General features: G+C 43.8%; 1 protein-coding gene across 1 annotated transcript; it reads left to right on the top strand.

Moving 5' to 3' along the window:
• Positions 1–180: 180 nt before the first annotated feature.
• On the top strand, positions 181–25,061 carry atg2a (autophagy related 2A). Its single transcript, XM_083981339.1, has 42 exons — positions 181–724; positions 1,721–1,883; positions 2,596–2,745; positions 2,885–2,987; positions 5,762–5,906; positions 6,294–6,545; positions 6,662–6,761; positions 7,390–7,554; positions 7,780–7,922; positions 8,161–8,239; positions 8,354–8,603; positions 8,745–8,886; positions 9,056–9,154; positions 9,794–9,949; positions 10,507–10,774; positions 11,807–11,879; positions 12,037–12,211; positions 12,345–12,487; positions 12,623–12,744; positions 12,882–13,039; positions 13,204–13,336; positions 14,555–14,739; positions 14,830–14,910; positions 15,959–16,065; positions 16,149–16,241; positions 16,369–16,439; positions 16,681–16,757; positions 16,881–17,051; positions 17,274–17,400; positions 18,080–18,303; positions 18,409–18,638; positions 18,750–18,885; positions 19,173–19,400; positions 19,478–19,579; positions 20,075–20,159; positions 20,407–20,560; positions 21,031–21,100; positions 21,226–21,308; positions 21,467–21,588; positions 21,697–21,851; positions 22,195–22,353; positions 23,026–25,061. The coding sequence occupies exons 1-42, from the start codon at positions 554–556 to the stop codon at positions 23,260–23,262; spliced, it is 6,087 nt and encodes a 2,028-aa protein (XP_083837465.1). The 5' UTR covers positions 181–553; the 3' UTR covers positions 23,263–25,061.
• Positions 25,062–25,406: the final 345 nt, after the last annotated feature.

Genomic DNA, 25,406 nt, shown 5'->3' with positions numbered 1-25,406 from the left:
ATTTGGAGTGAAATGCAATTACACCCATGTTAAAAGGGAAGTTTTACTTTTTCGACCTTACAAAGATGGCGCCGGGAGCGAACGAAACCCATCTCCTTTCCGGGGTTTCGCCTTTCGTCGCGGTGTACGTATGACGCACGCACGTACGTTCACCACCATACCATCAGTTGGCGACGTATGATAACAATAAACAACCCTGAAACAGGAGATACGCACCAACGGGACCTGTCGCTCCCGAATCGACCGAAGCGTTCAGAAAATATGAGCCGAGACAACTGCACTCATCCGCGGTAACGTCTCGTCACGTTTCGCCGGAGCGTCGTCGGTCCTGACACAAAAGGATTTTCTAGTTTTGTGTGTCAAAGCCGAGGGGAGAACTAAGAGTTACGGTTTGCCCCTTCCTTAGCCCCTTGTAGCTAGCCGTGGCTCATTCCTTGTTTTTGCACTCTCCGTGTTAGTCTGTTATGCAGTTTCCAGAGGACTGTACTCGCACTGGTTCTCCTCTTCCTCCGCCTCCTCTTCGCTCCCTCTCCCCGTCCCTCTCTCTGGCCCTATGTCTCGCTGGCTCTTCCCCTGGTCGGGCTCAATCAAGAAGCGGGCCTGTCGATACCTCTTGCAGCACTACCTCGGCCACTTTCTACAGGAGCGACTGAGCCTGGACCAGCTGGGCTTGGACCTGTACAACGGCAGCGGTGTCATCAAGGAGATCAACCTCGATGTCTGGGTGAGTTTAGATCGAGAGAGAGAGAGAGAGAGGGGACGGAGTGGTTCTCAACTTTACACCATCATCATCATCAACATCAACAACAACACTAACTAACACCACAGCAGCAGAAACAGCAGTCATCGTGTGTGTTTTTGTCGGACTCGTGCACCCTTGACTGTTTCGCAACTGCTCTCGACTCGAGTTCAACAACAATCTCCAACGTCATGTCTTTCAGCCTAGCTCGCGTTTCTTCGAGGAAAGACACTCCTGTGAAACACACCACCACCAAGCAGCCCTGCACATTAGTTGTATCATCTCCCATCAGTGTCAAAACACTCTGAATAGATAGAGCTGTGCTGCTTTCTTTCACCTTGTTTCAGTAAAGAGCAGCACCAGTAATTGCATACATCTGTGTTTTTCATATCTTTATTTCAGACTCAGGGTCCATAGCAAGACAAGCAGAAACACAAACAACAGACAAACAATAAAAGACAATAATAAAGCTGAAAACATAGAAATAGAGATTTACATAGTTGATATCAAAAATAGAAATTACTATAAAGTTAAAGAGAGACAACTGTACCAGTGTCTCCAGAACAGAGATTGATACCTGGTGGAACTACAGTTGATGTGGGTCAAACTATTTATTATATGGTTTTCTAAGGCATCAAGCCGACCCATAAATTTATACATGAGGTTTCTGAGTACTGCTTAGAAATTAGCAGCAGTACATATACGTATTGCAGCTTTAACAAGGAGAATGCATAGAAGTTTAAATATACAAAACAATGGACACAAGAACATGTAGGAGAGGCAGTAGTTTTTCTTATTTACTTAAAGTGAATGTCCACCTCTAAGGCAACGCCTGTTAGATGCACGTGCTAACTGTGCTGCTACATCAAGAAGGATGAGTCAAATATGAAACTAGTTATTCTAATTTCTTTCACTTTGTGTGTCTCCCCCCCCACCCCCACTCCTGCCTCCTGCCTCCTGACTGCTTCCTCTTTACACCAGGCGGTCAATGAGCTGTTGGAGTCTCTGGGCGCTCCTCTGGAGATAGTGGACGGCTTCGTGAGCAGCATAGCGGTGACCATCCCATGGCAAGCTCTCCTGACAGACCACTGCACCTTAGAAGTTTCTGGTCTCCAGATAACATGTCGACCCAAGTACAGGACCTGTAAGTTCACAGAAAAATAACAGGACTCTTGAGTCAAACCCTGTGGGATTTCCCCCTTTTCTGGATTTACTAATAAGCACATCAGTCAGGCAGACACAGTATGAGTGAGGGAGGATCTTCCTTTTTATCAGACTCATGCTGTCCCAGTTTGTGTGGGCCAAAGTCACGATAATGTTGAGACTGTTTGTCCCTGTTTTTGAGATAGTTTTACCCAAGTTATTCCTCCTGCAGAGCTTTTGTTTTGCTTCTTTGTGAGCAGAGATACATGTCCATTTGTGGGTGGATGGCAAGTCTTCCTCATTTGCAAAGACCTTTGTGCACTTTCAATCAAACCATCTCTCTACAGCTGCAATGTCTCTACTCATCTCTGTCACTCAAAGCCAAAGTGCTTTTCTACACCACAAACTGAAATAGTCAAATTAGTTTTGTCACAGCGCCAGTTAAAAAACCCACAGATAATCAATAGTTTTGTTAAACTGGCATCAGATGATGTTTTGCATTCTTGCTTGAAAATGACCGAAACTGTCAACTGTCAACAAACTAATTTGTTATATGACAATTGCAATTAATCCCCCCATAAGTCAACAGAAAGCTCAGTATGTCACATTCATGCATTGGATGTTATGAGTGTCAGGTAGTGCAAATATCACATGAGTAAAAAATAGGTAAAATGGCTAAATCACCGAAACCAATGTGGTTTGTTTGCACTCAGCTGGAGGTTGGGACTCCCAGGGCTGGTCATCCAGCATGACCTCCAGCATGCAGCTGGCTCAGGAGTGCCTGAAGGACCCCCCGGAGGCGTCCGAGGAGCCGCCTGCCCCGCTGGAGGGGCTTGAGATGTTTGCACAAACCATTGAGACGGGTGAGTAGAAGCTTTGTGCGTCCTCACGTTGTAAACAAGCGATAGTGCCGATGTGTAATGATGTAGTGTTTGTGAAAATCTTCTCATGATGAATTGCTCACAAAACTTTGCATCTATGTCATCTCATCTGTGTCTGCAGTCCTTCGTCGTATTAAAGTCACCTTTCTAGACACTATAGTCCGAATCGAACACCAGCCATTGGACCTGGAGACAGGCGTTGCCTTAGAGGTGCACATCAAACGGTAGGTTGGACATTCACTTAAAGTAAATAAGAAAAACTGGACACTTAATGTCCAATGAAAGTCCTTTTGGTTGTTGCTATATTTAAACTTCTATGTATTCTCCTTGTTCAAGCAACAAGAAGTGTATGATTTGAATGTACTGTTGCGAATTCATCTCAATGAAAAACATAGATATGAAATTACTGTTGCTACTCTCTACTGGTGAAAGAAATCAGCTCATAGGGTTTTTGAAATGCAACTTTAAAACTTAAAAGGTCAATTTTACAGTTCATCTGGCAATAATATATTTATAGAAAGTCTTACCTAAGTTGCCTACATCGCCCTCAAAGTATGAGGGAGGATCAGGTGATTTATTCTTCATAACAACATGGTCCCAGTATAAAGCTTCTGAACATGTAATTTCTCAATCTCATTTTAACATCAGCTGTAGCTGTAACAAGATTGGCTTCTTGGTGAAGTCGTAAGGGGAAGAAATCTGCCGTTTCTGGCTCTGGTTCTGGTTTGTTTTCTTTAATTACGGCATATTTCTCAAATGAACAGTGTATTTAGGCCTGATCAAAACAAAAACATACAAGCCGGTTGCGGTATGAACTCTTATAGAGGCTTAAAATTATACCCTGCCTTTGAGTGCACTCAGCAAATCAAACAATATTGTCCTCATCATTTCTGAACCGTTTCCAGGCATTTACTTTACAATTTACTGGAAACTCATTACGCAGATTTCTTTGCATTGAATATGTTGAGCACCAGATGAGGCCTTTCAGAAATGTGGACCTTCATTAACAAAGTACACGTGTGAACAAGTGTGCTTGGGTCATAAAGACATAAAAACACCCTGTAGCTCTTTTGCTGGGGGAGGTACAAACTGAAACACAAAGTGGGACTCAAGCACTTCAGGCAACAAAAGCAAAGAACAAACAACACAAACTGAACCAACACATACTGGTTAGTGTTTTCTAGAGCTCTGATATTAATACAGTCGCCCAGTTTTATTCCCACAGCCTCTTACATTGCCCACATTTCACCATTTATCACTCACACCAGTGTGTTTAAATGTGTGTCTGTGATCAGTGATGTTGTAACTCTACCACATCAGCACTTGTGTTACTGTAAGGAGAGAGGGAGAGTGAAATGGAAGCCAGGAATTAGTTTTCATCTCCTCTCTGCTCATCAGCAGATAAAGACAAGACAAGACGCCCATGCTCCTTTATGAACTTCTTGAACGTCTTGGCCTTATCTGGTCAGACAGCCTCCGTGTGAAGCTCACACAGGGTCAGCGCAGACAAGGTCACTCACCTGAACAGAGCTGATAAATAAGTGCAGGCTGTTCTCAAGGTGTCATCAAAGTGGGATGTGAAGGAGTCTGTAAGCATGACGTTGATGGACAAGTGTAACGTAAACACAGGAGCTCACTGGTTGTACGGCTACAGGTAAAAGAGTAATGGTGAAGTACGTAACCATGCAAACAATTATGAGAAGTAAATGTGCCTTCGTGCTTCATTTTCGGCAGTATTGTTATCAACTGCTGTGCTGAATCCTCATCAGATGACATACTGGTAGTGCTGATGCTGATGTGAGAATATTATTATTTCTACATTTGCATACCTGCAGCCAACAGTCTCGTTTCTCTCGGGAGTCTCCTTTATTCCAGGGTTTTCTCCTGACGCCTTCCTGTTTTGGTGTTTCTCTTGGGAAATATCATCATTTCCATGAACCTCACTATTTATTATAAATAATCCTCATACACAAATCCATATGTTTTGCATGTTATCTTAGATGCCAGATTGTGTATAAAAAAAAAACACAAGCTGGATACACAATCCACACAGTTACATACTGTATATACATAGCGTCATCCCACATCTGTTTCCACAACCTGGCGACCTGCATCCTGAACCAAATGGTGCGTGCAGCTGCTCCCTGCAGAGCCAGGCAGGACATTTGACTGTGGAGTTGAATAACTGTTGCTAAATGTACAAGTTTGGCAAGTCATGTACATTTTAATGTTTATCTGATAGTAAATGTTAATATAAACTGGTGTATGATGGAATTTAAATGAACATGCATCTGAATTTTAGCTCTCAGGCTTTATCTGAAATGTAAAACCTGTCAACAAGACTCAGGATTAAAATAGTTTTTAGCCCTTGGTTTTAAGAATTATTGAAGCATCTATAGTGTATTTTGTCCTATAAATACACTATAAGCACCATACGACCGTAAAGCACAGGGCAAAATCATCTCAGGAAGGATTAGAGAAAAAAATTCCCCCACGTCTGAAACCAAACCTGTCCTTGTACTGTATGTCTCACATGCTCCATGCCTCTGCTGGCATTTCACCATGACACTATTGATCTGGGGTCAGTGACCAGAAGTCCTCGTCATCTTGACTGAACGTTTTCACAGATCTGTTTATGTTAGAGCGTTAGTGTTAATTAAACAGGAAGCTCCAGCTGCTGCTGTTTCTCTGATCATCTGTCGAGGTGCAAGGTCAAGCTGCCAGCAACATAACTGTACTTTAGAGAGACAGACCTTGAGTCAGTAAACAAACACAACACATAATAATAATATAAGAGGTGCTTGTACGTATCGGTGCATAATTTTTCAGGAATGCTGATTTAAAAAAAGATTTGACCTCCTCTTAATTTGCAAAGCACAGAGGAACAGCAGCCATTTTCTTCTCAGCTCCTAAAATCGACCCTTTTGCCCACATGCTCTGAATTTCAGTTTTGTCACAGCACTAAATGTGTGCGTTTGTTTGCGCTGTGTTGCTGCAGGCTGGAGTACTTTGATGAAGCGGTGCGAGATCCAGCAAGCCAGACTGCCGTGCCTGTCGACATCCACCAGCCGCCTGCCTTCCTGCACAAGATCCTCCAGCTGAGCGCTGTCCAGCTGTTTTACGACAGCACCGGCACAGAACAGGTGAAGAACACCACAGTGACTAGAATAAAGGATTCTTTATGTATCATCTTTATACCAGATTTTTTTGTTTTTAGCTTTCTTTTGGTGTTTTTCCTCTGTCACACTTGTCTGTCATGAATATAATTTGATGTTTACTTCACCTGCTGGCTATCAGTGTTATGGAGGATTGTAATAGAAGCACAAATTTACAAAGTGGGGAAGGATAAAAACTCAAATGGGAAGAATAAGACTGATGTGGTTCTTCTTTCTCTTCAAAACCCTTTCATTTTGTTCATGAAGAAACATATTTTTTTAAAAGGAGGAACCGTTTCATAGTATCCAACAACAATCCAGTTGAATAATTTAGGTAACGTAGCGCTATAACCAAAAAATGATTTCATTTTTCAGAGTCCTCCTGAGGAGGAACACCCAGAATCAGCAGCAGCAAGTGAAGGGGAGGAGGAAGAGGGGGAGGAGGAGGAGGAGGAGGAGGAGGAAGAGGAAGAAGAAGAAGATGATGATGAGAAGGAAGAGGAAGAGGCAAAGCCCCAGACAGCCCCTCCCTGTCCTCCGTCTCAGCCACTGCTCATAGGAAGCTGCTCTGGTTTCATCGAGACCATAGTCAAGATCAAACAGAACGACATGCTACCTGGACCAAAGGTGTGTGTGTGTGTGTGTGTGTGTTTGTGTGTGTACGGTAACACACTGAAGGTTTAAACAACATAACTGTTGTATTGATGTGTTGTCTTTGTTGTCTCTGTCTCTCTGCTCATCAGTTGGAGTTGGACGGGAAGGTGGGCTGTGTCCACATGCTGCTGTCTCCAGATCAAATCACCCACCTGACAGACCTGCTGGCAGCGCTCTGCATCGACACTGGTACAACAAACACTCCTAAACTGTGTATTAGCAGTGTTAACTACACTTATAATGACATCTGGATTTAAAAAAATAAGGTTAGAAACTTCTGTCATTTCTGCTTGTATTTAATACATCACAGTACGATGTCATGTGCCTCTGTGATTTAAAAGACGGGGGTTTGGTCGGCTGAGAGCAGAAACCAGTCGAGGTATAGTCAGGTCATCGGAGGCCTGATGTAATAACATGAATAAATAATGTTCAGATGGACATACTTTTCAGTCTATAAATAAAATAGCTTTTCAATGAGGAAGGACAAGTATTCATTTCACCATCCTTGGTGTTTATGATGAGTAAAATGAGCTAATGTCTATGTTCATGCATGAACTCACAGAATCGGACCACAAATTCACATCTTATTCATAACTTCTAGGCGATAACTATACAGATACACAGACACAGACACACTGAAATGCAGACTAATAATAAGCCTGGATAAGCCCGTGCTGTTTCCTCTGTAGTTCTGCACTCGACAACAAGGTCACAGACGTCTGTAAGTGCCTCATAAACATGAGGTCACACACTCGGCTCTTGCCTGACTCTTATTTTATATATATATGAATCAGTCTCTCTGTCCTCTCCCCTCCAGAGCCAGAGACCAAGTGTGGAGGAATACACAGCCGCCCGCTGGACTCCGACGACCTGCGTATGATTGAAGAGGACCTGAGCAAGCAGCTGGGCTCCAGTCCCAGAGACAGAGAGTGGGACATGGACTCTGACCTGGAGCCCTACGTCACCACCTTTGAGAACGGAGGTAGAGGCCAGAAGAGCTGGAAAAGTTCACCTTTTAATACATTTACCATATAACAGGGAGTGCATAATAAGACGGGATATTTGCTGATCTGGACATGTCCCTGAAAATAATCCTGCTGCTCTGTCTATGGCAGCAATGAGCCACACAAAGAGTGTGTACAGTACATTGTGGTATTCAGCTCAACCGTGTGTGTGTGTGTGTGTGTCTGTGTCTGTGTTCCTGCAGAAATGTTTTTCTCTATGGGTCCTGGTGGGATGAGTGGTAGTGTGACGTCGGTGCGCTCCGGCAGCGAGATGTCAGACAGTGATATGGAGTCGTCTACACACAGTCTCGCCAGCTTCACACAGCCTACAACACTGACAGCACAGGTACGGCCTCTAACTACAGTAATACAGCCAACATCTTCGTCTTCACCAGCACCATAAACATACATCCCTTGATGATCAATATTTACATTAGTATTGACCTAGTACTGGTGTTGCCGAGAATGATAATAACATTTTAACTGTTATGTTACTCTGAGCTCTCACTTCACTTATTTACAAAGATATTTCAACTTGTAAATGTACTTGTCAATCTGAGTTTCACTGTAACTTCCCCTGTCAGGGCATGATGAACTGTCCCAGGCGTTATCCCGTAGCGGGATGCCTGTCGAGTCTCCCGCAGGCCAGCAACCGGACCAGAGGTGAAGTTACAATAGTTGCTTCACAGAAACACTTATTACATTTATCACAAACTTATCATCCATAAGAAGTGTTGCGAAAATAAATAATCTGAATCCTCACCCTCCTCCCTGCAGGACGCTCACACAGCGGCCAGGCGGAGCAGCTGAAGCCCGATGCTTTGTTGCGCGTGACGCTCGGAGGGCTCACCCTCACCCTGCTGCAGGACGACCTGCCCACCGGCCTGGACGGAGCCACCTCATTGGCTCAGGTGTCTCAGGTGTTCTTCCGAGAGTTGGCCTTCTTCAAGGACAGCATGTTCAGCGAGAGAGACTTCCACCACTTGAGAGGCGGCTTTGCCAAGGCCTGCCCACACTCCCACCTCAGGTAGAAAAACACACACATACTTTGTCCTGGACGACTTACGACTTATAATTCAAGTGGAAGTTGAAACTTTCAGGGATGCTTCTCGGAAACCAAGAGTATGAGTGTGACCGCTATGTGTCCACCTCTCTTCCTCTCTCTCAGACTGACAGGAGCAGCCGTGCAGGTCGCTTGTGAGATGCGGAGTGGGAGGCGCCACAGTCGAGCTGTGACCTCCGACCTCTCCTTCAGCAGGCTGGAGCTGCTAGAGTGCCTCTGGGAGGGCGGGAAGCCTCAGTACAGCGAGGTAGAAAATCTCATTCTGTAGCTTTTTAAGTGATGAGCGATCGCATGAGGTTGCGAGGTGTCGGTGCGCCACTTTGTCACAGCTGGAAGTAGTTTATGTTTGTTGTTCTTGTACCAGGCTGATAAGCAAGACGTGGCTGTACACTGTGTTTCCCTCTGTGTCTTTCCAGTTGCTCCAGTTCCAGAAATCTGGTCTGTTCACAATTGGTGCTGCAGCCAGACCATGTGCCCAACTACACTACAGCCTCAGTGAAAAACACCTGCGTAAGGTACACATTTACACACACACACACACACACACACACACTGAGAGGAAAGTGCAAAAACTTTTTTTATCTCACAGATAAAATGTCTGTTTTTATTTTTTGTGTGAGGAACCTTGTTTTTTTACGTACATGAATTTACATTGATGCGATGCACAAATTGTGTTTATTAACTGTCACCAACTGGTGTTTAAAAAATCATGACATCATTGTGAGAGAGTCCCTTCTTACTTTTTACTTATTGTCAAAACTGGTATGTTATGACACTCTAAAGATGAGTAAGCTCTAAACCTTTTGTTTCCAATATTGTATATATTTTCCAGTAATTCCTGAATTATTTTCACATAAAAAACATATTTCTTTCGTACTGCCTTGATTGTGTTGTCTAAGAAAACAGCTTTGGCAGCAATAAAGCTACACATTGACAACTTGGACTACACCAGTGCCAGAAAAGAATACCCATGCCAACTTGAATACTTTTATTAAAATGTATTAAAATGTAAAAGATGTATGAAATGTTTCTCATTGTGTAATATTGATTAGTTTTATGTATCATTGTAGAATATGAACAGTAATTGACTGGATAAATATATTATTTGTCAAAAAAATGGATACACGAGTCATGTGTGTTTGTGCGTTTGCCAGGGCAAACAGCGGGTGGTGCGACGGGAGAGTGTGGTGCGGGTGGAGCTGGCAGAGCTGAGTGCCGAGCTGGACCTGGACATCCTCAGTCGCCTCGGGAACCTGAGCAAAGCCTTCAGCCACTGCCCCACGCAGACCGCTGGGCCTGGACTCACACAGGTACGGCTCCTCTACAGACACAGGCAGCCATCCCATCATCAAAGACACATACCGGTATACAGATAGATCCCCCACAATGTAAACCTGTCATCAAATGAAATAGTCAGCGCTGTGTTCTGCTGTTCTCTGACGATGCTTCATTGTGGTCGGGAGCTTTTCTCCTGCACATCTGTAGTGTGACGCAGGCTGCTCACAGCTAAGCACTTAAACGTTGATGTAATCCAGTTTGGTTTTGCTGAGTCATGGTTTTTACACATCAGCACGACAATAGGAAGCCAAAGAAAAACAAAGCTTTCTGGAAAAAGCTTGAGAAGGTAATCCTGTCATGTCTGACTAATCATATTTGTGCTGACACAACCGTGAAGACAAACAGAAGGGTAGACGAGCACTTTCTCAGTGGTCTTCAAATTGGCTTTAAGCTCTAAGTAAAGCTCCTCAAGGGTCCAAACTGATTACAGGTGTGACCCTCTGTAACGTCTAAAACTCAAGTTCAGCCAACTTTCTTTTCATAAATAATTACTGAAACATTTCTCGCTGTCTTTCCTCCCGTTACCCAGAGCACCGAGATGTGCTCCTCCTTCACCCTCCTCTCCCCGCACGCCATCCTCAAGCTTCGTTTCCCCGTTCCTGACCTGCGACCCCTTCCCATGCGTCGGCCTCCGACTCAGAGGGCGGTGCGGGAGGAGACCTTGGTGCTGGAGCTGATGGAGCTGGAGCTGAAGCACCAGGAGGCCCCAGACCTCCAGGGGGGTCAGACTGCCCCGGGACAGCCCTGGGCCCCCTGCCTCACCCAGCTGCTGGAGGCCTCCTTCACCGACCTGCACGGTGGGAACACGCTCTGATATGTCGTTTTAGGTCGATGAAAACAGGAATCAGACTGACACACAGTCGACTGACCAATGCCCACTGCTCGACATAGATAATCTCAAGTCTTTATCTGTCTTCATTTTAGAACAATACGCTCCTTAAAAGTGAGATGATTAAAACAAATCGCTTGACTGCAATCATTTAATCGTATGACTTGTTTTGAGAAAACGAGGCAAACACCTTGTTTTGTATCACCATTAGATTTTAGTTTCAGCTGTTGCCACATAGAAGTGTTGGGTATTATGTCTGTAAAGGGCTTTATATGTAAAACTGACTCTGGTTTACTTTACCCTTTAAACACAATCGAGTAATGCTTAAAGGGATAGTTCAACATTTTGGCAAATTGGCCCATTGCCATAATCCCTATAGTTTTAGGAGTAGGTTTGTTACCTTTAATTGTCGGTGCAAGCTGTTTTTAGAACGGCGGAGCAGAGCCGAGAGCTGCTCAGAGCTACACTACGGAGGCTAATGGGATTTCTTGGTTTCCCTCAACAAACTCATCAAATACACAATCCATCAACTCGGAGGAGTTGTTTTAGAGGTAAATTCATGCAAAACAGCTGATGCGCGTTACCGTCGGGGGCAGTTTTTCAGCAAGCAGTCTCTGTATTTACCTCAACAACAACTCCGTCTCATAACGTTCCGGTATTATCTCATAGCGTGGTGAATGTGCAGGTTACAACTTGTCTTGTTTTGGAGTTGTTGGATTGTGTATTTGATGAGTTTGATGAGGGAAACCAAGAAATCCCATTAGCCTCCGTAGCGTAGCTCTGAGCAGCTGCTCCGCCGTTCTAAAAACAGCTTGCACCAACAATTAAAGGTAACAAACCTACTCCTAAAACTATAGGGATTATGGCAATGGGCCAATTTGCCGAAATGTTGAACTATCCCTTTAATTTAAAGCCCCTTTCATAACATACATGTAATAAATGATGCATGAAGTTAAATGTGAAATCCAAAGTAGAGAACTGAGGTTTTGTGTCTCACCAGGGTCGTATGAGGGCTGGGAGGGCGGCTCCTTCCCCTGTATCAGAGTGAGGAAGAGCTCTGACTCTCTGCCCAGGTAAGCAGTGGTTGTTATGAGAATAATAACATACATCGTTCATGAAACCACTTTTCAGCGCTGAATTACATGCAAGGATCTGAATGAAGTTGTTTCTGCTTCTAAATGCTCGTCACAACAAACCAGCGTCACCTTGTCCTCCTGTTTCTGTGAGCAGGATATCGGTGCATGTGCGTGGAGGCGAGGCTCAGGGCCCAGCAGCCGGTCTGAGTGGGATGAACCTGGGCCTCATCAGCGAGCTGGGCTCCGCCTTCTTTGAAAGTCACTGTGAACTCAACAACAAAACCAGCTCACCGTTCTCCTCCAACCGCACCATGTTTGAGACCGAGGAGGTGCGCCGACACTCGGAGAGAAACAACAACTCATCTCATCCGCCAGTCGTCTTACAAACCTTCTTGACGTAACGCTCTCCCCCTCCCTTCTTCTCCTTCTTCTCCTTCTCTTCTTCCTCTCTTGTTGTTGCAGATGGTGATTCCAGCCGACCCGGAGGAGATGCGTCAGTTTCAGACGCAGTGTGTCGCTCAGTGTCAGTGCGCCGTGGACATCAGCCTGCCACTGGCCTACATCCTCCTGCCCAGCAAACAGGCTTTCCAGAGCGTCTATAACAGGTCTGTTGAAGTTAAATTTGATAGAAAAAGAAACGTTTCTTGCTGATGTCTTTTGTTATTGTGTGGTCTTACTCTTAAATACTGCATCCGAAGTAATGTTTAATTTTCTTCACCCACTTCTTCCTCTGGTTAAAGGATCAACAATGATCTGCTGATGTGGGAGCCGCCGCCCCCCCCTCCCCCCTCAGCCCACAGCCCCGATCACAGCCGCAATCGTCACGACGAGTTCCAGCTCTGCAAGTCAGCCTTCAGACTGGGTGAGTTTGGCATTTAGATCTCTCAGATTCGATGATTGATCAACCAGGTTTTTTATATTTTGTTGATGGATGAGGTTTGTTCGATAAATGAATTATGAAATAAATTTCCCTCTGTTTGTTCTCGATCCGTGCCGTAGACTCTGATTCAGAAGAGGAAGATCCTCAGTTCTACTTGGCCAGTGAATCAGCTGGAAGGACTCAACAGTCGGTCCTCCGCCCGAACCACAACCTCAGCCTCCTCTCCCTCACTGTGATTATTGGCAAAGGACGTCTCCAAGCCAGAACAGACAGGAAGGTGAGCCAGGGTGTTGTCCAACTTAGTATTAGGAGTACACAGATGTCAAAGAGGAGTTGAATGATAGTAACTTAAACAGCTCTTAAACATGTTGATTGTTCATTCAGATCTAATGAACAACTTGTGTTTTTTTTCATCACTTCCGCTGCATTTCATTGATTCAGGAGGACGAGAGTCATGGGGAGATTGTGCTCGATTTGGAGGGAGGGAAGATTTTCAGCGTGGCGCAGCACCAGAACGACCCTAATCTCAATTTCCTGTGTCTGGAGAGCAGACGAGTGGAGCTCTACCATCGAGGTTCACACTGTCATCTTGTCTGCAAACATTTAATTAGCAAACACAACTCAATAACTCACAACATTTTTCTCTTGTAATCATGTTGAAGTAGCTGTAATGCCAAGTAGAACATATTAATGTATTGTGGTGTCCAGGGATGTCAGGATTACTTGTTTTCACAATTAACAGCAGTATTAAATGCCACAATTAATTAATCGTCATGATTCCTAAATACCGTCACTTTCCAAAAAAGATTACGTTGGAACCATATAGGCAGATAAGCGCCAAAATAAAGGTAAATGCACAGATAATGGGTTACATTACGTTAATATGAATTTACCTAATTTAACATTGAATTGGTAGGAATTTAAATGTTAGCGTATCATTTGTAATAAACTATTAAAATTTACTTAAACATTTGGTATAGATGACAATTAATGACTTGATTATTAAATCAGAAGTAAGCAATATTTTTGTGTTAATATAAGTCTTAAATAGTTATATCTTCCGACAGCAATCACTTACATAGAGTGTTTGGACCGAAACACGGGTCTCTCAGTCCCTCTGCTCTGCTCTGAGCCGAGGAGAAAACTTTTCTCGTATCCTACAAGTTTTATCCAATGAGGAGAGAGAACGGCATGAAGGGCTGTGTGTGCAGCCAAGGGACGCCGTGAATGTGGCGACGTAGGGAAGAGGACCAATAGATCCATGACGAGGGCGGGGACTGCTAACTCCATCGGCTGACAAGACGTTATGGTGCGTTCAGGGCAACCTGTAACTCGTGTTTTTCCGACCGTGAAGTCGTACCAGTTCGATCTGGTACGAGTTCACGGGTCGGAAGTTACGAGTGGCCGTTATAGTGACTTTTACAGGTAAAACAGGTCGGAAAAACACGAGTGGGTTGCCTGGAACGCTACAAAGTCGTAAGTCGTGACTTGAAGCTGTAATTTACGGTTTCAAAAGCCTGCCTGGAACGCAGCATTAGCCAAAATGACCGGATCGCTTACTTCTGCTTTAACTAAATTATTTGTGTAAAAATGTGTTTTGTAATTACATTTTGACGATATTTGATTTTACACATTCATAGTGTTGTGAAATTAATTAATGCATAATAATCATGATAATCATAATACCATGATTATTTCTATCTTCATGATTAAATCTATGATTGTTACATCCCTAGTGGCGTCGTATAGCTCATATTAATGTATCTTCTCGGTCTTCTTCACGTGAATGCAGCTGTGGTGAAAGACACCCCCATCCCACAGCGGTTGGAGATGCCCAGCTTCGCTCCACCGAAGCACCTGGACCCGACCATCTACCCCACAGAGGTGGGCGTGAGCAGCGTGAGCGGCAGGGAGGGGGAGCTACAGATGTTATCGACAGCCATCAAAATCACGCTCGACCTCCAGAGGAATGTCAAGGTGAGTCCTTCGTCCTCGTGTGTCCGGTTCTGGTGGCGTGTTGGCGCGCGTTTGAAATGAAGTAACATCTGTTTCTGCGCCTGTCTGCAGGAGTTCCTAGTTGCCCTTCGACTTCAAGGTGCTACCATGCGACATTACATGACGCAGACCAACCAGAGCTGGCATGAGCAGGTGGGAAGTCCTTTTGTTTTTTTAATGTTCTTTTTAAAAAGTGCATTAGTTTCATTGAAGTTGGACATAACTGTTTTTATACACTGTTTCACTCCAGGAACATAATTTAGTTTCCTTGTATACTGGATAATATCTGTTGACAGAGTGACTTCTACCTTAACCTTGAAAGGTTGAAGTCCACCTTAAACACTAAAAACAGTCGTATTATTAAAGTATTAAATATATAATGTCAAGGTATTTTGGGGATGTGTTTACTTTCTCACGCTTCACTTGCCTTTTCTTTGATGTGAAAGTATACTAATGCACCAGATGTCTGGACAAAAACAACAGTACGGGGGGAAACAAGTGAGCCATTTCCAGCAGGAAAATGACTGATTTAAGGATCTGGTGTTAGAAAATGGCTTTTTCTCTCTCTAGACCAACATTTTTGTCATTCCACATTCAGACTGAAATAGACGTTGGGAGAATTTTGGAAAAATGAAAGATGAATGAAAGAAGGAGGTAGAGGGAGATATTCCAGCATTTGCTCCAACTACATTAAACTATGTCATTAAGGAAGTGGGGCCACAAAGAAAGGTAAATTATAGCTAATGACAAATCACATCATGGGATTATCAGATTTCACAGGCCGAGGATCTTTCCATCTAGACAATAAAAAAGATTAGGAAAAAGAAATCCTAGGACACAGATGACTTAACCAGGAACATTTTCCTGTCTGTGCCGTCTGTTCTTTCCTCATAGGGTCCACCAGTAATAACTCAAAATCTCTCCTTTTCATGCTAAGATAATAAGCATATAGTATTACATTGTAGCTAGTGAATTATGATTTAATAGGAGTAATTGCAAAACCAAATAGATCTGTAGACCTCTGCTGTTATAATGTCAAAAGCAATTTGGCATGTTTTATTTTCCAGTTATAGCAATTGGGTTATGTAGAAAAACCACTCTCATTGTTGAAATCCGATTAGGTGGATGAATTAAAAATGCATTTTCTCTTGCTGTTTCTCCTGCCAAGTGAGTTAATTTGTGTTTCTTTTTTTTGTTACAGCTGGTTGACTTCCTGGATGTTATTGATGATCCCATTCTGGGATACACAGCACCGGCCGTCATCACTGTCCTCCACACGCACCTTGTTACCTGTGCCGTCGACTACAGGTGCGCATCTAAAGACTTGATTTAGATTTAAAATCTAAGTGTAAATGATTTCCTCTCTCATCCTCTGCTCTTCTGTTTGCCAGACCTCTGTATCTGCCACTACGCGTGCTGTTCACAGCCGAGTCCTTCTCTCTGTCAAGTAATATCATTGTAGACACTGCCACCTTCCACCTTAGGTATAGTTCACCACCAACACAACATCAAGCGTATCCATATTTGGACTGATGATCAACACAGTGAATGTTTTAACCAGTGTTAAAAGCTTTGTGTGAACAAGTTGTGTTTCTGTTTCGCTGTGGTCAGATTCATCCTGGATGACTCTGCCCTCTACCTCTCTGACAAATGTGAGACTGATGTCGTTGACCTGAGGAGAGGTAAGACACAGGATTCACATGTGTTATTGTTTATATTTATAAAGCACAATTTTAAATAAACACAAAGGTTTCCAAAGTGCTGTACAGTAAAATAGAAACCATAAAACATAATAAAAAGACAAAATACTAAAGATAAATAAAAGACACAATAAAACATAATAAATAGACTGTCCAATAGCTTTGCAAATAAAAACAAAAACATTACTATGGTGAATTTATGAGGTGCATGTATGTGACACAGATTATGTGTGTGTCCTGGACATCGACCTGCTGGAGCTCGCCATCACCACATGGAAAGGCAGCGATACAGGCAAACTGGTGAGCGTTCTGTTTTCCAGTTACCAAAACATGGCAATGTAAACAAGATATCCTCCCTCTCTGTCGCCATGGTTCCTCCTCTCGTCTTTAAACCTTTACCTCTGACCTCTGTGTCTCCTCCAGTCTCAGCCTCTCTTCGAGCTCCGTTGCTCCAACAATGTGGTCCACCTCCACACCTGTGCTGATTCCTGCGCCGCCCTCGTCAATCTGCTGCAGTACCTGGTCTCCCAGGGCGACCTACACCCGCCACCACGCCACGCCTCCCCCACTGAGATCGCTGGCCAGAAATTACCGGTAAGGAATATGAATTCACTGGAGAATAAAGATAATGGATAAGAATGAAATAAAGCTTTTGTGTTTGATGAGCACAAAGGAGATGAAATATAACAGAACAGTTTTGATCTTCACGCCTGAGGAGTTTAAATTCGATCACATAATCTCCTAGATTAAAAATGAATACGAACATAAATGCACCATTAAATTGTCTGATGTCTGTGTGATGTTCTGTCTTGTCAGTTGTCAGAAAGTCCTGCCTCTCTGCTGCCCTGCCCTCCAGCTGAAACCGCTGAGATCAACCAGTACGATCTGGCTGATGCCTTAATCGACACGGAGAAGAGTCACAGAGACGAGAGTTTAGATCCAGGTACGGCAGAGTTTGTCTCGTCTCTCTTACTCAACTGATGGTGAGAACAGGACTCGGGCCAGTGGAAGGCTGCGATGACAGAGTTTCCTTGTGTTCAGGTGGATGACCGTGGCTGATTTGTTTAAATTAGATTTCCATCGACCGCAGCGCCATGTCTGTTGAGGCTGTAGGCTTTCACCTTCCCATCAGAGGACGACGGCACCTCCCACTGTGCATACAAATTTAGAACAAATGTGATACTGAGATCATACAGCGGCAACTTCAGCACACAGCCTATTCTCTACGTCTCTAAGAGATGCCTTCAGTCCCTTTGCTAGATTTTAAGATTTCTTATACCTTTCATATGGATTTTGCTGACAGTGTGTGTTTTGCCTGGTTACAGTCTTAGAAACTACCAACAGTAAGATCAGACATAAGACAAGTAGTGTAATTTACAACTGTGTGCTTAATTGTTCTAATGCTTTTCTGTGCTTCTTGTGTTACTTTTTACTTCCTGTACAGTGTTTCTGAGTTCTTGAAAAGCGCTTTATAAATAAAATGTATTATTATTATTATTATTATTATTATTATTATTATTATTATTATTATTATTATTATTATTATTATTATACATACATGCTGGAGCAGAGGGTGATCACAGTGTTTACAGCTCAGTCTGAGACTCTGTTGGTTTCTCCAGGTTCACCCTCTATGCCGAGAGGCTCGCCTGTCTCCGTCTACCTGTTCCCCGGTGAGGCCCCGAAGCGCGTCCCCGCTGTGTTGCAGGGTGAGGACGCTGAGCTGGATGGACTGGTTGCCACAGCAACAGAGGCTCAGGCAGATATGATGTCGGAGGAAGGCTCAGAGCCGTCCTCCGACAACGACGACTTCTGCATCCTGGAGGCTCCTGGGATGGGCATTCCTGTGAGTCTCTTCTTCTTTAGTCTTTCTTATAAAGTTTTCCCTTCAGCCGCACACAGCGCTATCTCAAAAAATCACAAAATCTTGATGACGTTGGTCTTGTTGCAGCCCAGGGACGGGGAGCCGGTGGTGACGGTGCTGTCTCAGGGCCCCATCAAGGTGAAGGACAGTCACTTCTCGAGGCCTCGCGGCAGCTCGGACCTCCTCCGAGCCCCCGGCCGCTTCCCCGTGCCCCAGAGCCGCGTGGTGCTGCGGGAGATCTCTGTGGTCTGGCATCTGTATGGAGGCAAGGACTTTGGCGGGAAGCCCATGTCCATTCATGCCCAGCAGGCAAACAGGTAACACACACACACACAGGTTTTTTTATTTCACGTAATTTAAACACATAAAGTGCATGTGTTGATTTTCTATCGTGCTTTCAATTCCTCTGTCCTTTTCTTTTCTTGTAGAAGTCGCTCAGTCCCCGCTGGTGTTCGTGGGTCCCCGTCTCGCTCCGTCACTTCCTCCCGTCCTCAGAACTCGTGGCGGTGGGCGGGGGGCAGTGGGCGTCAGCACACACTGCTGATGGAGATCCAGCTCACCAAGGTACAGTGGTGATGAGAAAAAGTAAACTTGGTCAACTAGTAGTGTGTAGTGTTTACTCTCTTTGACAGCAGTTTTACTTATTGATGTGTCTACATGAGAAATACATTTATTTAAGTATTTTGCTGATGATATTTGTTTAAATATCTTCAGGACTAAACTTTAACTTTTACATTTAATGGAATATTTTTACTCTGCTGTGTTGGCATTAGTTGATGAGACTGAATAGTGAATATGAGACCGTTTAGCTCAGCACATTTCCCAACACGTTCCTTCTGTTTATCTTCCAGGTGTCTTTCCAGCATGAGACCTATCCAGTGGTAGTAGCGGGGCAGGAAGGGGAGGGGTCAATGGCAGCTGTGGTGGGAGTCGGTCCGAGCGGCGAGCAGCCCCTCTCCAGGCAGGTGTTCATCGTCCAGGAGTTGGAGGTCCGAGACCGACTGGCCTCCTCGCAAATCAACAAATTCCTCTACCTCTACACCAGCGAGAGCATGCCCCGCCGAGCCCACTCCAACATGGTGAGGGATCTCTGTGATGGACATCAACATTGATTTAGTGATAATATATGATACTGATTGTCTTTTCTTTCTTGTAGCTGACGGTAAAGGCCCTGCAGGTGTGTCCCGAGTCTGGGCTCGGTGGTCCAGAGTGCTGTCTTCGTGTCAGCCTGCTGCCACTACGACTGAACATCGACCAGGTAACTGAACGCTAAAGTTACTGTGTCTGCATCCATAAAAACCCAGTCTCACTAAACAAAACACACACCGGTACATCTTTCCCAGAATGAGGGCATAAATTAGCTCCATAAAATGTTTCTTTATGGAAGAAATATAGATATTTATATAACTGTAAACCTTATCTACACAGCATGAAGACAGGGAGCACAGAAGAAGGGAAATTATCTCAAGAAATAAGACGGATCTAGTAGAGTTACTGCCTCTGATTCTCTGTTGTGGTTTTTGTTCTGTGATGTTTGGCAGCACTAGGACTTGATCAAATTAGAGAATACATGTCACTGCTTCGTAATTATTCTTGATTTCCAGTTGCAATTGGTTACAAAGAGAGTAAACAGTTAAACTACACTAGTGTGGCTGCTATTATCACCAACAGAAGGTCACTAAGTAATTTAACTGTGTTTTTGTGGTGCCTCCCCACATCGAACCTGATTGTTTTTTCCACGTCTCCCGTCCAGGACGCACTTTTCTTCCTGAAGGACTTCTTCAGTAATCTTGCTTCCTTCGTTAACCCTTACCTACCTGTGGACCCTGCAACTGAAGGTGAGCTACTCATGTCTAGAAATTCTTCATTCTTTGATGCATCAATTAATTTTTCATGCCTAATGTAAAGGGGTTTTGATATTAATATGTATTTAAAGTCCATCATGTTGGCTTCTCCTTTTCTGAGCTCCTTTTTGTGGAGCTGAAGCAAACTTAGGGTTTGTTTGCATTTTCTTATACATTAATGTTCGGACACACAACTGTAAATATGTGATTTTCTGTATTTCTCTCCATGTGTTATGTTCAGTGAAGGCAGACCCCTCCCAGAAGGCGCCTGAGGAGACAGAGACAGCTGCTGGTCTGGGACCCGACCTCACAGCTTCTGTGGAAACTACGTACAGCGAGCAGAGCTCCTCCTCTGCTGGCTCCACCTCCTCCTCTGACCAGCCGATATACTTCCGGTAGTTTGACACTGATTCAATAGAAAGCATCAAAAGGGTCACAGTTAAAGGCAAAGGAGGTTTTTTTTTCTGTGTTGTGAAGACACTTGTTGTGTCAACACTGTGCTTTTTACTCTGACGAGATCAAAGAAAGTAAAAAACTTGTGCAATTCAAAAAACATAAAACATAATTCTGAAGAGGTATAGACGTGATGGTATGTAGTGGTGATTTATGGGACAAATGCTTGAATTTCTAGTATTTTGTTTGGTATTTGCTGTGTGTGTATATGTGTAGGTGGTATGCATGTATGTATACTGTGTATATATATACATGTATGATTTAAAGGTTTAAAGGTTAGGGCATCTACAAGCTAGTTAACCTTTCGGTCAGCCTTATGTACCCTTTCTTTTGGATGGATGTTTTATTTTTTATTTTTCCTGATAGCTGTAAATGTTGCTGATCGAAACAAACTCAACTCTGTTCTTTTCAGAGAGTTTCGTTTCACCTCTGAAGTGCCTATCTGGCTCGACTATCATGGCAAACATGTCGTCATTGAGCAGGTGAGAGGGTTTTATCGGTCACTCGGCTGGACCAGAAGCTTATCATGAAGAAACTTGTAGGACTCAGGAAGTAAAAGTCAAAGCTGACTGTTCGTTCACCTCCTCTGTCCTTCTTTGTTTCTCAGGGAACGTTTGCCGGGATCCTGATCGGCCTGGCTCAGTTAAACTGCTCTGAGCTGAAGCTGAAGAGGCTCTGCTGCAGACACGGGTACAAACACACACCTCCCCCCAAAACAATCATCCTGTCTTAGATTGTTTTTATTACTGTTGTTTATCTGACAGAGTCGTGATCGTTATGTTTGAGAAGTTCACCAGCAGAGTTTTCAGTTGTCCAACTCTCATCCTCTCTCCTGAAACGTTTCCCAGTCTCCTCGGTGTAGACAAAGTGATCCAGTACGCCGTCACCGAGTGGCTCACCGACATCAGGAAGAACCAGCTGCCGGGCATTCTGGGAGGTGTAGGCCCCATGCACTCTGTTGTGCAGCTGTGTGAGTACATGCTGCTTGTTTTTTTTCTTACATCTCAACATGTATAGGGTCTTTTATTTTGTTTAATCTCTTTGTTTATTCCTCTTTACCTTCTCTGACTTTCTCCAGTCCATGGAGTGCGGGATCTGTTCTGGTTGCCCATCGAGCAGTACAGGAAAGACGGACGCATTATTCGAGGTCTCCAGAGGGGGGCAGCGTCCTTTGGCACCTCGACAGCTTCGGCTGCTCTGGAGCTCAGCAACAGACTGGTTCAGGCCATACAGGTACGTAGTCTGGAGACGCTTCTCACTGCAGTTTGACTCGTGACTGTGAATTAATGATGTACGACTTGGCTACATAAGTTTTTTCAGATAGTTTAGAGAGAAAAAAGCTGTTACAAAGCATCTAACTCATCTGACACAAGATAGAGAGAAATGCTTATGAAAATGTCTTGTGTAACTGTGTGGACACCCGTTCATAATAAACTGGGCCTCAGGTGTTTGGTCAATTCTGTTTATACAACTCAAAATAGCAAATTGACCTAAGACCTTTTCACTATCAACACCACATGCTCCATCCTCGGAGGCACGATTCAGATAGTGGTTTCTGTTTCTGCTATGTTTACAGGCCACAGCAGAGACAGTATACGACATCCTCTCTCCAACGCCTCCCCTGAATCGCTACGCCATCACCGAGGGCCGGGCCCCCTCCACCCGGCCCCGCAGAGCTGCCCAACCTGCAGACCTCCGAGAGGGTGTGGCCAAGGCCTACGACACCGTCAGAGAGGTGCGTCCCTCAACTTTATCCCTCCAGAGCTGGTCACAGACCCTTGTAGAGAGCAAATAACAGAAATAAAGAAGTCAGGAGCAGCCAGAGCACCGACGACGGAGCATTAGGGCTACATTGAGAAAAAACATTTTCACAGACTCCAAGAATAAAGTCATAGTTTTACAAGAATAGTGATGATTTTATGAGAATAAAGTCTTAATATTTTAACCTGTTGTTTTAGAAGAAGAAAGTTGTTAAAATTAGGCCGTGGAGCATTTTTTGAAGTTGTATTTCAGTAAGGGTTTTACAAACAAGGAGAAACTTAACCTTTTGGCACACCAGCACCACATTGTCGTCAGTATCAGGAAAAGAATATGCACAAAAATGCATCTATTCTGCAGAAATAACCCGAGCAGCCATCCGTATCCAGTTACTGGTACAATAACAACTTTTTTCTCATAAATTTATGACTTATCTCATAAAGTTGCCACTTTTTTCCTGTAAATGTAAAACTTTTTCTCATAAAATTGCCTCTTTATTCTCATAAAACTATGACTTTATTTAAGTCTGTGAAAAAATGTTCTCAATGTGACCCTAATGCTCGGTCGTAGAGCGCCAGATTCATCCTGAGGAGAGTAAATAACCAGGTTTCTAATCTGTGTGCGATGTTTCTTCCCTCTGCTCTTCCAGGGAGTGATTGACACGGCTCAGACTCTGTGCGATGTAGCATCCCGCGGCCACGAGCAGAAGGGTCTGCCTGGTGCTGTGGGCGGCGTCCTGAGGCAGATCCCGCCCACCGTCGTCCGACCCCTGATCGTGGCCTCCGAAGCCACCTCCAACCTGCTCGGCGGCATGAGGAACCAGATCAAACCGGACGCCCGCAAGGAGGACTTCCTGAAGTGGCGCACGGAGGACGGCCAAGAATGATGTCGGCTTTTTGTGTCTGTGTGAAAGAGTGTGTGAAAGAGTGTACGTGCGTATGTGTTTGTGTGTGTGTGTGTGTGTGTGTGTGTGTGTGAAATCATGACATGGGAAAGTCTAGGGGAGTGAATCCAAGGGGATGAACGTGTATTTGCATGTGTGTATGGACTAATGAGTCAGCTTGTGCTCCGATGCAAAAACAAAGCAACGACTAACTAACTACTGCAGTTACTGACACCCAGTGTTTAATGCGACTCCATCATAACAAGGACAAACCAGATTTAATTCTCCCGTTCGTTCTGCGTTCGGCAGGAGCTCTCCTCATGTTCCTCCTCTCAGTAACACGCTAGTCTGCAGATTTTTCTGTGCTGTCTGTGCAAACATATCACTGTCACTCTCAACTGGCTTCGTTTTCAATCCTACCAAGGGCAGCCGGGTGGGGGTGGGGGGGGGGGGGGGTTATCACTCTCAAGGGTTTTTCATTGTTTGTAAGAAAGATGCAGATTGTGGGCACTTCATGTTCTACTTGAACCTGTTAATATTCTAGTTTTAAAGTAGAGATTATAGCACAAGTTTACCTACTTCGTGTGGAAAAATAGTCACATCACAACTCCAGCAGCAGCAGTATAAAAAGAAACAACTGTATTGTTAGACATGTCATGTTTTCAGCTTCTGGCCTCGGTCAGATTATTTCAAGAACTTTTGAAGTAGGTGAATTTATGTCAGAAATCTCACGTATGTTTAAATATCAGTTCATCGTTTTGGCTGCAGCAGCATGTGATGAATCGACAAGCGACATGGCCCGATCTTCAGTCCGCTTGTTGTCCGGTGAAGCTCGTGGTGGAGACGGGGAGGAGACGTCAATCAAGTGTCCTTTGCTAACACCCTTCAGATGTTGGCAGAGGGTTTTCACCCCCAACTTCACAAAACCACGCTGTGCTGTGTGACGCTGGGTTCAGCTTTAGCCCCACGGCGGCGCCCACTGTTCGTCTTCTTCTCAGTGCTGTTATTTGTGCCATAAAACCTTGGAGAATGCCCCTTTTTTTTGGCCAGTTTGTTTGTTGCCTTCCTCGATCCTGCACCCTCTCTAACACAAATCCAACACACACTGGCTCGTACTGATACATTATAACTGACTGAAGGAAAAAAACCAGATCACTTGAAGCCTCTAAGTTCTGTAGCACATCAGATCCTGTTGAAGCTTCACAAAGTCGAGTTGGATTTGAATTGTTAATTGTTTCACAGATTGATGTCAGTCAGAGGCTCTTTTAGCTGCGTTACAGCTCATTTGTGCTTCTGTTTCCATGAGGAGTTTAGGACCAGGGCCTGTGATCTGAATTACTTTACTCTGTCCTCAGAATTGCTTTGCCCTCTTCTTTAGTTGCCTTCCTGCATTTTTTTTTTTTTTTTTTTTAAATGTTTCTTTGTTTTACTTTTTATTTTGTTGAAACACAAGTATTGTCTCAATTTCAAAAACAAAAGTTGAGAGGATGGAGATCTGGTAATAATGGAGGGAGAATAATTAGGGGTTTTGTGATTTTAAAAAGTTTTACATTTTTATCCTTTTTTGTTTAATAAGTGTAAGGGATAGGTGTCCCTCTGTGTGTGTGTGCGAATGAGAGAGTGCGTGTTTGTGTGCGCGCATGATGCATGTCTGTGAGGGCGGCAGGCTGTTGCTTGTCACACCTCTTGTGTGTAATTACTATTTACTATATCATAAACTGTATGAATGACCTGTATAATACAAAGACAAGGAGTATACAAAATTAATACAAAAAATAAAAAATTTGAATATAAAAACTGAACTTCTTCACTGGCTGATGTTTTTTGTTTTTTCTGGTAATCAACTGAATCATAGTGTGAAATGTACATTTACAGAAATACATAGCTATACTCAGTGGTGGACAGTAACGGAGTAAATTTACTTGAGTACTGTACTTAAGTACATATCCAGAGGATTTGTACTTTACTTGAGTATTAGATTTCTTTGGTACTTATTACTCTTACTTGAATACATATCCAAGACAAACATTTTTACTTTTACTCGAGTTAATTTCTAGGAAGGCTGAAAAGTACTCGTTACTTTCAGGTCTGCTCTTTTTTTTTCTTTTTTCTTTTCTAAAGTCCTATTGGACACAAGCTGTGTTTGT

The sequence above is a fragment of the Trachurus trachurus genome, assembly GCF_905171665.1.
Source record: "Trachurus trachurus genome assembly, chromosome: 10".
NCBI classification, from domain to species: Eukaryota; Metazoa; Chordata; class Actinopteri; order Carangiformes; family Carangidae; genus Trachurus; species Trachurus trachurus.
The sequence above is the reverse complement of the archived record's forward strand: the minus strand, read 5'-3'. Positions and strand labels throughout refer to the sequence as shown.